This window comes from Balaenoptera borealis (genome assembly GCF_965194805.1).
Source record: "Balaenoptera borealis genome assembly, chromosome: 15".
Lineage (NCBI taxonomy): Eukaryota > Metazoa > Chordata > Mammalia > Artiodactyla > Balaenopteridae > Balaenoptera > Balaenoptera borealis.
Window position 1 is genome coordinate 30587142 of NC_138871.1, and position 13020 is coordinate 30600161.

The following is a 13020-nucleotide window of genomic DNA, read 5'->3' on the forward strand; positions in this document are numbered from 1 at the left end:
ATGACAGACATGAAGCACCGGGCAGTCACACAGCTGGGTAGCAGGGCAGCTGAGATGACACTCTCATTAGGAAAGGCGCATGACTGGATGTGAATACCCCTCCCTTCCCTTGTGTGCTTCCCAGGTACAGCTCTACCTGCCAGGGGTTGGGTCATGGACTGGTACTGTGCGGGGGAGGTGAGGACACGGGGGTGGTTCTGAGCCAGACAAGCCTGGCCAACCAGCCAGCAACATGAACTTGGAGCCCCCTTGACAGAGACCCTGACTGGGGGTAGGAGGGTCCACATGTGCCTATACACACGTACACACACAGGTCTGTGCACTCAGGTGTGCCATGTTCACCAGCACCGATTCTAACGTACACACACATACACACGTTCATCCATCAAACCTGCCCTGCCCACTTTAATAGTTGCCACTAAGGAAGCAGCATTGCAGAAGGACCACCGGGCCAGGAACCTGGTTCTGCCTCTAACCAGCTGGGTGACTTTGGGCAGGTTGTTAACCACTCGTGGTCTGAATGGCCTCATCTGCAAAAACAGGGAGATGTCAGGCCTCACCAACTCTAGCTTTCTGGCTTTCTTTTCCTATGAATTTATGACCATGAGCCCTGGTTCCTGTGCTTAAGCTGCTCACAGACTAGCAGAAAGAAATGAGACCACCCCTAAAACAGATGCATGTTCTACAGGAAAAGAGACTGGGGGAGGGGTTAGGGCCTAATGGAAAGGAGCCTGGCTCAGCCATGACCTCGGAGAATCAGAGAAACGAAGAAGGAGGAGGGGGATTTGAGATGAGGGAGCCAAAGCCTCGCTCCCCTTTTACAACCTCAGCACCAGCTCTGACATCAAACATCTCCGAAACCAGCAGGAGGCGAGGGACCAGCTGGGCCTGTAAACACCTCCGGGGAGTCCGAGCTGCTCTGGGTGGGCCGTGCAGGCCTATGAGCAACTCAGACACGCGGGGAGCACACGGCAGGACCCTCGGCATGAGCGTGAGGCAGACCCAGAGAATTAGGCAAGACGGGGGCTACAGGGCTTCCTGCCTCCCTTTGGATGTATCAGGTGCAGGAGTTGTGACTGGGGGCTCAGAAGGTACCGTCAAGGTCAAGTTGGCAGACTAGTATGATTAAGTAGAAAACTTTCTCAGCGGTGGGCTGTACCCAAACTCTGACCAGTCTGCCCACCCAAAGCCAGAAGCAGACTGATCCTAACCATGACCCTGACCCTGGCTTCAGACTCACCCCTCATCTTGTCCTTAGACAGGCCCCAACCTGGTCTTAGACTGAGCTCTGACCCTGACCCACCCTGACCCTGGTCCCACCTTGACCTCAAATTTTCACAATGGTGTCCCAGGTAAGTACTGGTCCCAGGAATACCAAGTGCAAGTTTAGTCCGTCTGTGCTGCCCTGTAGAGACCCAAGACCACACCGTGCTGGTGTGGGTTGTGTCCAGTGGCTACATCCAGCAGGAGAGGACCCACAAGAGAGAGGGCGGTAGCGGGAGAACTCACCTATTTCTTCAATGGTGTATTCTTTATCCTGAAACACTACACGGTCTGTCCGGTACACGGGGGCCTTGACTCTGTGCTGCTGGCAGAACAGGTGGAGGAGCTGGGAGGGATGGAGCTGATCCCTCCACTGGTTGGGTCCAGAGCTGAGGCCCAAACACAAGACAAAGACGAGACGCTCCAGGACACTGACGGGGGCAGAGGTGTGTGCAGTGACCTATGTACCCACACGCACGGCATCACCCACCCTTCACTTTGACCGTGGGCACCCTGTGTGATTGTTCATCATGACCGGGGAGCCCATTTCACACACAGAGAAACTGAGGCCCAGAGACAAAAGGACTTCTTTACATACACATGGAATTGGAACTGAAATGTTTCCAATTTCCAGCTTTAGAGAATCAGACCCAGACAAGACCCAAGTTGGCAGGAAGTGGGTGGGGCTGGCCACACGTGAGTTCACCTTGGGGCCCAGCGGGGCTGTGTGTCCCATTGTCTGTCTCCCTCCTCCTTCCCCTCTCCAGGCCCTCCACGGTGCCTTAAGGAGAACTTGATTATAACGACGTGAGGAAGAGCTGGGTTCTCAGAGTCAGATAAGCACGTCAAACCCTAATCCCACCACTTACAAGTCCAGGTCTCAGTTTCCATATCTATGGAGTGGGGGTAAGACCTGGGCTGACTGAGAGAGACAGTGTCTGTGCCGTGCTAGGCCCATGCTGGCACACAGTCAGGGAAGCAGCCAGCGCCCTGCACCTACACGCAGTAGGTCTGGGGGAGTCCGCAGCGAGCCCCAAACTTGGACAGCAGCCTGTTCTCCAGGTCGATAACCGTCTCCCCGATCTTTTCGTCCTTGGAGAGGAGGTCGTAGTCATAGAGGGTAACCTTCAGGTCCTTCTCCAGAGGCAGAGTGCAGGTCAGCTCGAACATCCTATTGCGGGGGGAGGGGGGCGGGGAGGCGGGGGCAGTTGTCATGACGACACCAGCTCCCAGAGGTCACCGGACACAGCGCAAACTCAAGTGGGTGGCAAGGCTGGAGCAAGAGCTAGAAAGCCACCCCTGGCCTCCTCCTCTCCCGGGAATGGCCTGCAGTCCACCCTCCTCAAGCCTCCTAGAGCTCTTACAGCACACCACCCACAGCACTCCCGGTGCTGGGCTTGCCTGAGAGAGAGAGAGAGAGAGAGAGAGAGAGAGAGAGAGAGAGAGAGAGAGAGTGTGTGTGTGTGTGTGTGTGTGTGTGTGTGTGTGTGTGTGTGTGTGTGTGTGTGTGTGTGTGTGTGTGTGTGTGTGCGGTTTTCCCAAATAATCTGAGCTGGGCATATAGCAGATGCCTGCCTGATGGACCACAGAATGGACCAATGAAATGAAGCACAAGGTTAAAAATGAAGTTTCAACCAGGACACCTGGAGACAAGAGATGTGAAACTCCAGAGCCAGGTGCCAGAGCTCCAGAATTTACCAAGGGCGTGGCCTGGGATCCACTTTCCGCACTCCTAGGGCTTCAACACTCCTGCTGGAGTGGGAAGAAGAGAGGATTTGTGCGGAGGTTTCTTTGAAGAGAGCTCCTGCCGTGCTCTGAGACCCCCCCGCCACCGCCCACGGAGGTCAAGTGTACAAGTGCTGTCCCTTCTCCCCTGAAATGAGTTCCCTGCAGGAGGGACACACAAGCCTGGCACCCGAGCTGTGGTCGAGGAAGCACAGGCAGCTTGTAGCAGAGAGGAGGTGGGGGATACGTTCGGGAGGAGCTGAGCTCCCGTCCGGGCTGGGCACGGAACTGCAGTGCTGCCTGCGGAGAAGGGGGCTGCTGCTCTGAAGCCTGTCCCACGGGACCTGGGGCTCCAACAGCGAGAGACTGTGGGGCGGCCCATCTGAGAACGGGTTGGGGGGAATGGGAGGGGGACACCCGCTACAGGGACCCAGCACCTGGTGGCCGTGATCCGAGGGAGATGGTGAAACAGAGAGGGAGAGGCGTGTTGCTACACTAGCGCCCCTACCCTGCCCCGGGCCCTGCGCGGTCCCGTCAGCCTGGGGCCCCACGCTGGCCACTGGGGCTCACCAAACAGGGTTCTTCTCTTCCACCCGCCATCCTCCCCGCAGCCCTTCCCTCCAGTTCCAGCTCTTGGCAGTGGCTCATCATTCGCCAGGACTGTTTCCGCTTCAAAAATGGCATTTCCCCTGGCTGATTGGGTCTCTCTGCAGGGCCAGATGACTACAACTAACTCAAGAGACACCGGTTCATGAATCCAGTGTGTCGCTTGACAATATCGGTACATGCCTTCTCCTACAGGTGCTAGAGAAATAGCTGCCAACCTCCCTCAAGGTTCTCCTTTCTCTGCCCTAGATACGCTCGCATCCAAACAGCAAGCAAGTCAGGAAGCCTGGGAACTACTCCCGTGCAATGGGCCCTGCTTCTTCCTTCCCTCGTTCTTAGATTTTAGGAAGCATTTTACCCTCTTGAGTCCACATCCTTCCACTATCTGCCACAGATGAACGTGCAACAGTAAAAGAGAATAACTACTAAATGTAATAGGAATCCTGGATTAGATCCTGAAACAGTAAAGGGACATTAATGGAAAAATTGGCAAAATCCTAAAAGAGTCTAGAGTTTAGTTAATAGTAATGAGCCAACATCAATTTCTTAATTTTGATACATGTACCATGGTTAGGTAGGATGTTAATGGCGGAGGAAACTGAGTGATGGGTATACGAAAACTGTACTATCTTTGTAACTTTTCTGTAAATCTAAAATTATTCCAAAGTAAAAGTTGATCTAAAAAAAAGAAGAATTAGCAAATGCATGCTCTGGGTTTCCATTTAGGTTTCTGATCTTCAAGGTAATTGTTTAACTAGGAGCTTCTGCCAGGACTCAAGCCTTTAGCGCTTAAGGAAGCGCTAGCTGAGGTTACCCCTCTACAGACACACAAGATTTAGGGAACACAGCTTTGCTCCAGGAGATGGGAACTTCCCAGTGGCGGCCACATCGCTCCCGCTGGGCTGTGGGTTATCCAGACTGGCACCTCCACCCCAAGACCCAAGCCACCCCAACTTACTTTCCAAACACAGGCTCCAGAGTACAGGGGATGTAGTTGTCCTGGTCACTCACTGACTTCTTCCCTATGGAGATCCTGATGTAAGGATCACACTGGAGGAGGAGAAGGAAACACTTCAGCGACATAACCTTTCTAACATGCTTCTGAGGCTCCTTCATTGCTCTGCCCCTCAAAGGGGCAAGGGGGCCCACCATCAAGAAGCTGCCACCTGCCAGGCCAGCAGCCCCATCCTGCACACCACCCCCGACGTGGGCCTCTAGCCTCGGCTCCGGCAGTGGAAGCTGGGCGCCTAAGTCCTCCATACTCCCAATCCACTGCCCCACTGGGAGAGGGCGGGTGGGGGCCAGGCCCATATCCTCAGAAACATGCCAGTTTGTGTGACATATGTGACTGGGCCAAGCTGGGGTCCTGTCTGTGACCTCTGCTTCAGCAGGTGGAAAGGGAGAGAGATGGCCAGACTTTTTCAGCCCAACGCAGCCTCCTACAAGCAGCAGCATTCCCTCAACTAGCCTGTGGAGCAGCCAGGGCCAAAGAATGTTTACGGTCAGTCTCAGCACCAGGAGGGCTTGAAGTATATAAACTTGACCACAGCCACGTCTTGGAGGCCATCGGTGGTTCCTGGGCGGGGACTGCTCCATCCCGCCCTGTGATCTCCCAGCAGGGCATGGGCAGCTTTTCTCACCTTGAAAAGCAGGGCACCAGGGACAGGCCACCAGGCCCCTACCCACAACCTAGGACACAGGCTAGGCCCACACCTGTCTAAGGAGACAAGAGAAGACCCTAGCCTCGTACCTCTGAAACCCACTGTCCCCCACTCCTGCCTCGCCTCTTCCTCTTTCTCTCTCTTCCCAACTTTACTCTGCTCCTCCCCCCATCTCCCGGTAGCTCCAGACTCCTGCCCTCCCTCAAGCTCCCCTCCTTCACTCAGGGTCAGGACTAGAGTAGGTCAGTGAGGTACTCGCCTCAGGCACAAAATTTAAGGGAAAGACAAAAAAGCTTAGTAATCAAAATAAACAACATTTTAATGTGATATTTTAAAAATTAAAACCAATACCAACAGTCCATGATGAACAAAATATCAAAAATTTTAAATAAAGACAGGATCAGGATTGCTGATTTTTCCTTTTGCCTCAGGCTCCACCGTGGCCAGGCCAGCACAGTTACCCATCATGTTCCACCCCTCCTTCTTCCCTTCCCACACCACAGAGTCCTGTCCCAGCCTACACCATCAATGTCCCTTGTCCTTATGCCTTATCCTTGTGCTAAACCTACACTAAGGAGTCTGCTCCCAAATCTTTGCCAAGGTTTTTGACTCCTCCTAAAATATGGTTTTCTTCTCCCTCCCAGCCTATCACAACTCCATCAATCCTTAAGAATCCTATTCCTTCCAGGAAGTCTTCCCCATTATTCCGAAGTCTTGTACTGACTTTGGCCTTTTCTGACCTCCTGGAACACTTGGCCTTGATAGAACTCCAATGAAGTCACACCTCAGGTTTGTACCTGTTTGTCTGGTTTCCCCACTTACTGTGAACTCCTTGGGGCAAAGTGTGTATCCAAATTCTGCAGCCTCTTTGTACCCCAGCCTATCATTTATTCCAGGGGAGGTGAGAGCTCTAGGAATGTTACCTTCCCATTGGGGTCCTTGGGTTGCAGGCCAAATGCTCGGATAATGTAGATGCGGACCAGGCATTCCTGGGGCCCTTGGGAAGCCAGCTGGTGGAACTGTCTTGGCGGAATGGGGATGGCCGGGTCTTCTGGGAGGGGATAAATTTTGAAGAGGCCCTGAAAAGAAGGAGGGGTCAACTTTAATTTTCATCCTCAGTGTCACCAATACAGTCACCACTACGTCCCTTACTCTCATGTCTGCCAGAGTCATCACCACTGCGATCACTAAGCCCAGTGCCATCCCATCACCCCCATCACACTCTGCATCAGCAGCATCACCGTCCCCGCCACCACCTCCATCACCCACACGGTCACCAACCGCAGCACTGGGGTCACTATTGATGTTACTACAGTACCTCTGCCCCCACCCCCTTCACTCATTGCTGCCACTGCAGTCTTGGGCCCCCCTGGGTTAGAGACGTGTTCTCAAGGACTTACCTTAAACTCCCCAATGACAGATGGGTCTTCCATCTCCTCCTGAGTCTTGCCCCGGTAGAGCTTGAAGGTGTTACAAAAGTCAGACAGGCCCTCAAAGTCCTTCACATTCTCCAGTGCTGTGTCATAGACCTGCCGTATGGGGAGACAAAAGAGGGGGACAAAGGAAAGAGAGAAAGAAGAGGGAAAGCAAGGAAAGAGGAAACATGACAGTGTTCAAGTAAAGAAAGGAGAGAAAGGACAGAGAAGAAAATGAGGGGGAAAAGCCATAAGCAAATTAGAGAACAAAGGGCAAGAGGAAGGCAGGTGGGAGAGGTGGAGGTAAGAGAGGGGGCCAAGAAGGAAGAGAGGCAGAGAAGAAGAGAACAAAGGCAGAGATAAAAAGGATGCAAATCATGGAGAAGAGAGAGAGAAATGGGGGGGGGGGGGGAGACCAGAGAAGTGAGTAAGAGGGGAAGACATTTGTTCGACGACGTTGGAAAACAGGGTTTTCTGATTAATCCAATATTCTAGATACCCGAGAGTCATCAGATACATGGGTGGTGCATTTTTTGAGAATAAGATCACAGTCAAACAAATAAATGAAAAGTTAACTGACTTTTTATTTGAAGATCAAGACAGAACTCTAGAAGATTCACAAGTCAACAAAATACTTACTGTCCAGGATGTCCAAATGGCAGTGGATCAAATACTGGGCTGAGGAAGTCTTTTGAGCACCACTTTAAATTTGTCAACTCAATTTATTTGTTTCTCTCCTCTCAAACAATGACTTTTACTTGTTAGAGCATTGCTTAGACTTAAACGAAGCAGTAGTCTTCTATTATAGATGATAAAATGTACCTAATTAATAGTGATATTAACCCACTTAATATACATGCTAAAATTGGTTATATCTGAAACTGACTGGCAAGATAGTCGGCCCTCCATATCTGCGGATTCCATGTGTTGAATCCGCAAATATGCAACCCGCGGGCACAGAGGGCCTACTGTACTTCAGGTAAGTTCCTTTCTCATCTCGCTAAACATTTTTTCTCATTAGGCCTAGCTCTAGTTCTATCTCTTCCATGAAGCCCAAGTTCTATCTCTTCTAAGAAATAATTAATTACATGAGTGATATAGGTTCATTATTAAAAATTAGAAAATGTAAGTAGATATAAAGAAAATATTATTATTGCCTTAAATTCTGATCTCCAAAAATGACAATTAATTATTTGGTTAACATTTGGTATGTATCATTTTGAATATTTTCTTGCCATATTTATATAGTTGCATCATTTCAATCAAAAGACCAATTCTTCGAGGTGTCTATACTACCGTTTTCTCTTTTCTAGTTTCTTATTTCTGCTTCTATTTCTATTATTTTCTTCTACTATTTTAAGGATTATTTTTCTTCTAATTTCTTCAGTTGAAATTTTAATTACTTTGTTCCCTCTTTTCTGATAAGGAAAACACTTATTGCTATGAAATTGCCTCTGCTTACTACTGTCTTAGTATTGCCCCATTTGTTTTCATGTATAATGTTTTCATTTTTCTTTTCTTGGCATTCCATAATTATAGTTTTATATTTACTTTTTGATCTTAAAGCCAGATGTGCAATTAGTTTTCTTTCTTTTGTTTTAACATAAGTTTTTAAGGCTATAAACTTCCTCTGAATACTGCTTTAACTGTAACCAGTAAGTTCTAACATGTAGGGTTTTATCCTTGCTTCCCAGATATTCTGCAATTTCCCTTATATTTTCTCTTTCACCAAGAATTGTTAAAAGAGAGTTGTTTTTTTTTAAATTTTCCAGATAGAAGTTTTTTGTGCTTTTGAGCTTGTTATTAATTTCTAACTTTATGGCATTATAATCAGAAAACATTGTCAGTGTTTTGTCACTTTTTGAATTTTATTAAGATTTTCTTTATGCTCTATTACATGGTCAATTTTTGTTTTGGGGTTTTTTTAATTAATTTGGGGTATAGTTGTTTTACAATGTTGTGTTAGTTTCTGCTGTGCAGCAAAGTGAATCAGTTATACATATACATATATCCACTCTTTTTTAGATTTCCTTCCCACTTAGGTCATCACAGAGCATTGAGTAGAGTTCCCTGTGCTATACAATAGGTTCTCGTTAGTTATCTATTTTATACACAGTAGTGTATATATGTCAATTTTGTAAATGTGCCATAGGGGTGTCTCTATTTTCAAGCTACCAGGTTCAATCAGGTTAGTAATTACTTTAGTCTTCTATATCCTCTCATGCTTTTGTCCCCTTGATCTGACATGAACTGAGAAAAGTGAATTAAAATCTCCCCCACAAACCAGTATATTTCTATTTCTTCTTCTATCTCTTGTAATTTCTGTTTTGTAAATATTGAGGTATTATTTAGCACATAGATATTCTCATGACCGTCATAACTAGGAATTGCAGCATTTAGCATTCTAAAGTGCCAAGCTTTGTCTCATCTAATTTGGGGGACCTGTGTATGCTCTCATCTAATATTAAGATTGTGACTTCTGCTTTCTTTTCATCTGCATTTGCCTGGCACACATTTTCCCAATTTTTTTTTTTCAATCTTTATGAAGCTTTTTATTTTAGAGTTAGATTTTGCTTTGAGATCTGATTTAAATTTTGTGATTAATAAGTGATTGATATGACATGTATTGATATGACAGATATGTTTGGTCTGGTTTTACATTTGTATTATATTTACATAGTCATGTAATATGTTTATATTATATTTTCTAGTTTCATAGGGTTTTTCTAAAAATCTTTGCATGGTCTGTGTGTGTGTGTTTTAGTTTTTCTGAGAGCTAAAATGACCTGAGTTTATGCTCTAATATTATTATGTCTTTAGGGGCAGTATTTATGGGTTCCCCACTATAGCAATGATAAAATAATCAAATTTTATCTTCCTCCCTCTCCCTCTCCATCACCTAGTTTTAGACAATATTATCTATCTTAATGTTTATGTTTGTGCTGTTTGCTTATACTTTGCTTATATGCCTATTATTTGATTTGCCAATTTTATTTTTTATATTTATATATTACATATATTAATAGCATAAACATACCTTTTTAACCACTTTAAGTGTACAGTTCAATGACATTAAGTACAGTCACACTTTTATGCTCCCATCACCACCATTTATCTCCAGAATTTTTTTCATCCTCCCCAGTTGAAACCCCAAACTCACTAAACAATAACTCCCTTTCTCCCCCCGCCCCCAGCCCCTGGCAACCATCATTCCACTTTCTGTCTCTATGAATTTATTACTCTAAGTACTGCACATGAGTGTAATCATACACTATTTGCCCTTTTGCAACCAGCTTATTTCACTTAACATAATGTCTTAAAGATTCACCCATGTTGTAGCATGGGTCAGAATTTCCTTCCTTTTTAAGGCTGAATAATATTTCATTGTATGTAATTACCATATTTTGTTTATTCATTCATCAGTCAATGGACATTTAGGTTGTTTCCACATTTCGTGATTTGCCAATTTTAAATAATATCTGTCAATTCTATTTATTCTGTAATATGACTATCAGTGCCCTTACTCTGTATTCCATCCTCTTTCCTCCTTTACCTAACTTTTGTCAGTTTTATCATTTCTACATTTTCAGTATATATGGTATTTACATTCTGTCCAGTTACCCTAACCCTCCCATTTGTTTCCATCTTAGGCCTAAGGTAAAATATGCTCACAACCATTCCTTTTGTTATGGTTTTCCCAATTACATACAAGTTGAGACAGCTCCTAGATGAGCTCCAATTCATCCCGTAGGAGTCCCTCAAGACAGGCTTCTGGGAGCCATATTACCTGTCTCCTGAATGTGAATACCTGTGTGTCTGTAGCCTTTATGCTTGAAGGGCAGCTTGGCTGAATGTCAAATCCTTGGGTCACCCTTTCTTTCCCTGATGATCTTACACATGGTGCTTTATCGTCTTTGGGCATTAAATGTTGTAGAGAAAGTGAAGTCACTTTGATTTCTTTCCTTTTTTAAATTATTTAAATTTTTGTGGGGGAGAATGTATGACTACCCAAAGAATTTTTTCTTTATCTCTAATGTCCAATAACTACACTAGAATATGTCCCTGGGTTGACCAATCTGGGTCAATTTTTCCTGACACACAGCAGACCTTCTAATATGCGTACTCAAGTATTCTTTCATTTCAGTGAAGTTTTATTAAACTATCAACTGTTTGTTTTAGTTCCTTGTTTTGGTTGTCCTCCTTGCGGACTCCAATTATGCAAATGTTGGATCTCCTTTCCCCAACTACTATGTTTGTCATTTTCTCTTTATTCTTTTATAACTCTTTCTTTATTTCCATTTCATTCTGTCCTCTATGCCCCTTTCTGTGTTTTCCAATGTGGCCATTCTGTCCTGTGCTCCTTCCAATTTCATGTTTTCTTCTCCTTTTTTCCTGACTCTTACTAGCTCATATTTCACATCTTCTCATCTCACCATCCCTTCGTTCTTTTATTTCTGCTTGCATTCTGACCACCCTATTTCTAAAAAGTTAACAGCAAAATCTTTCATCTCATCTGTTCCTTGGAGAAATTTTTCTGGTGGGTATATATCCTTTCTTTTGGTTAAGTTTTGTTATATATTTTCTCTTCTTTTTTTCATAGTATTTTAAAATTAATACTGTGCTATTTTTTTATTATTACTTGTCACTAAATGTGTTGGATTTTCCTAGACCAGTTATTTCCTTTGTTCCCATAACAGAGGCAGGCTGTTCCCTACAAATATGGTTCCTCTGTGTGATTCTTGTGTAGCTCCACCTTCTCTGTTTCTCTGAACCAAACCATGTCTAAGAGGCTTCTGTCACCAGCCTGAACCTGTCTCCAAAGTTCCCATGTCCATTGTTGTGAACAAAGGATATATTTTTATATTTTACAGTGAAACTTCAATTTCGGGAATTATATTTTTAACTACCTGTTATGAAAATTTTCAAGCACACACAAAAGTAAAGAGAATAGATAAGAAGTCCCCATGAATCCATAGCCTGTCTTAAATAATTATCAACATTCTTTTATTAGGAAGTATGGGGTTTGCTGAGATCTGCTACCACTATGACCTTTCATCATTTTCATGCATCTTCTCTTCATTTACTGCCGAGTGGCTTCTACCCAATCTCAGTTGCCTTTGGACAGCCCTTACATGTATTTTGGAGTCTGCGGGTTTTATTTGTTTCCAACTTTTACTGAAAATGAAGTTTGTGGGTTTGAATGATTTCCAAAGAGAAAAAGTGAAAAATGCTGACTTATGCAGCCATGTTCATACTGGAAGTCCCAATAAAATACTTTTTAAATTTCCAAGTGGTTGGTCTTTTTGTTTAAACTTTTGTTATTAATTTCTCGTTTTATTGCATTTAAATCTGTCTTGTATGATTTCTGCTTTTGGTAACCTATTACTAACCTAATATGTGATCAAATTTTGTGAGTGTTCTCTGAGCATTAGGAAAAATGCATTTTCCATTTTTAAATTATTTTTATTCTCTATTTTAAAGCTACTCTTGCTGTAGCTTAGAAAATATTTACCTTGTTATTCAGATCTTTTATTTCTTTATTTATTGGTTGCCTGTTTCATCTGTCCAGGAAAGAGGTGCATTAAAATCACCACTGCAACTTTAATTTCTGTAATTTCATGCCTTCATTTGTGTGGGTTGTTACTTTATATATTCCTATCCATTTTTGCTTTAAGGATTTCTAAGCTTTATTGTTCCATACATTAATGTTTGGGAGTTTTTGCACTGAGATGTACATCTTTTATTTATACAAAACACTCCATTTTGTTTCCTTTGCTTTTTACTTTAGTTTCTATCTGTTTCTCTTTTGTTTGCACTTACTTTATTTTGTTTGCCTAAATATTTACTTTTTTAGCCATTCTAAGTTGTATTGTCTTAGATGTGTCTTTTAAAGACATTATAATGAATTTTGACTTTTGATGAACTCTGAGTCCTTATCACTTAGTAAAAGACTGTAACCCAGTTTTATTTATTAGGAAAATTAATATTCTTTTTCTATTGTGTTTTTCTATGATTTCTGCTTTTCTATGCTTTCTTGCTGTATCTTTGTTTTCTATCTTTCACTATTGTGACTATGAGTTGTCTTTTTTTCCCTATGATAGCAATTTCCAAAATATGGGTTCTTCCCCCCCACCCATTGTGTACTCCATTCTCTCCATAATACTATAAGCTATTTTTCAAAGACCCATGTTGGTGGTGTTGGTTACTGATCCCTAAAGAACCAGCGTTTCTTCCAGATCTGCTTTTCCCCCCAGAAACAGGTTGAATGCATTTTGGTTTTAGACAGCCCATTTTCACTTGGAAACTGTCACAGATCTCAGAGAGGTCAAGCTGGTGGGCTGGGCGCCAGT

At 44.4% G+C, this 13020-nt stretch overlaps 1 protein-coding gene across 23 annotated transcripts in view; it reads right to left on the reverse strand.

Annotated features, from left to right (window-relative positions):
* The window catches only part of DYSF (dysferlin), a 231080-nt gene that overhangs the window by 24792 nt on the left and 193268 nt on the right, over window positions 1–13020 (reverse strand). For all 23 annotated transcript variants that reach the window (XM_082356259.1, XM_082356258.1, XM_082356261.1 and 20 more), the window contains 5 exons: window positions 6656–6784; window positions 6179–6334; window positions 4553–4644; window positions 2264–2434; window positions 1510–1652 (listed from right to left, as the gene is read on the reverse strand). In XM_082356259.1, the coding sequence (XP_082212385.1) occupies window positions 1510–1652; window positions 2264–2434; window positions 4553–4644; window positions 6179–6334; window positions 6656–6784 (691 nt within the window). The remainder of the gene's footprint in view (window positions 1–1509; window positions 1653–2263; window positions 2435–4552; window positions 4645–6178; window positions 6335–6655; window positions 6785–13020) is intronic.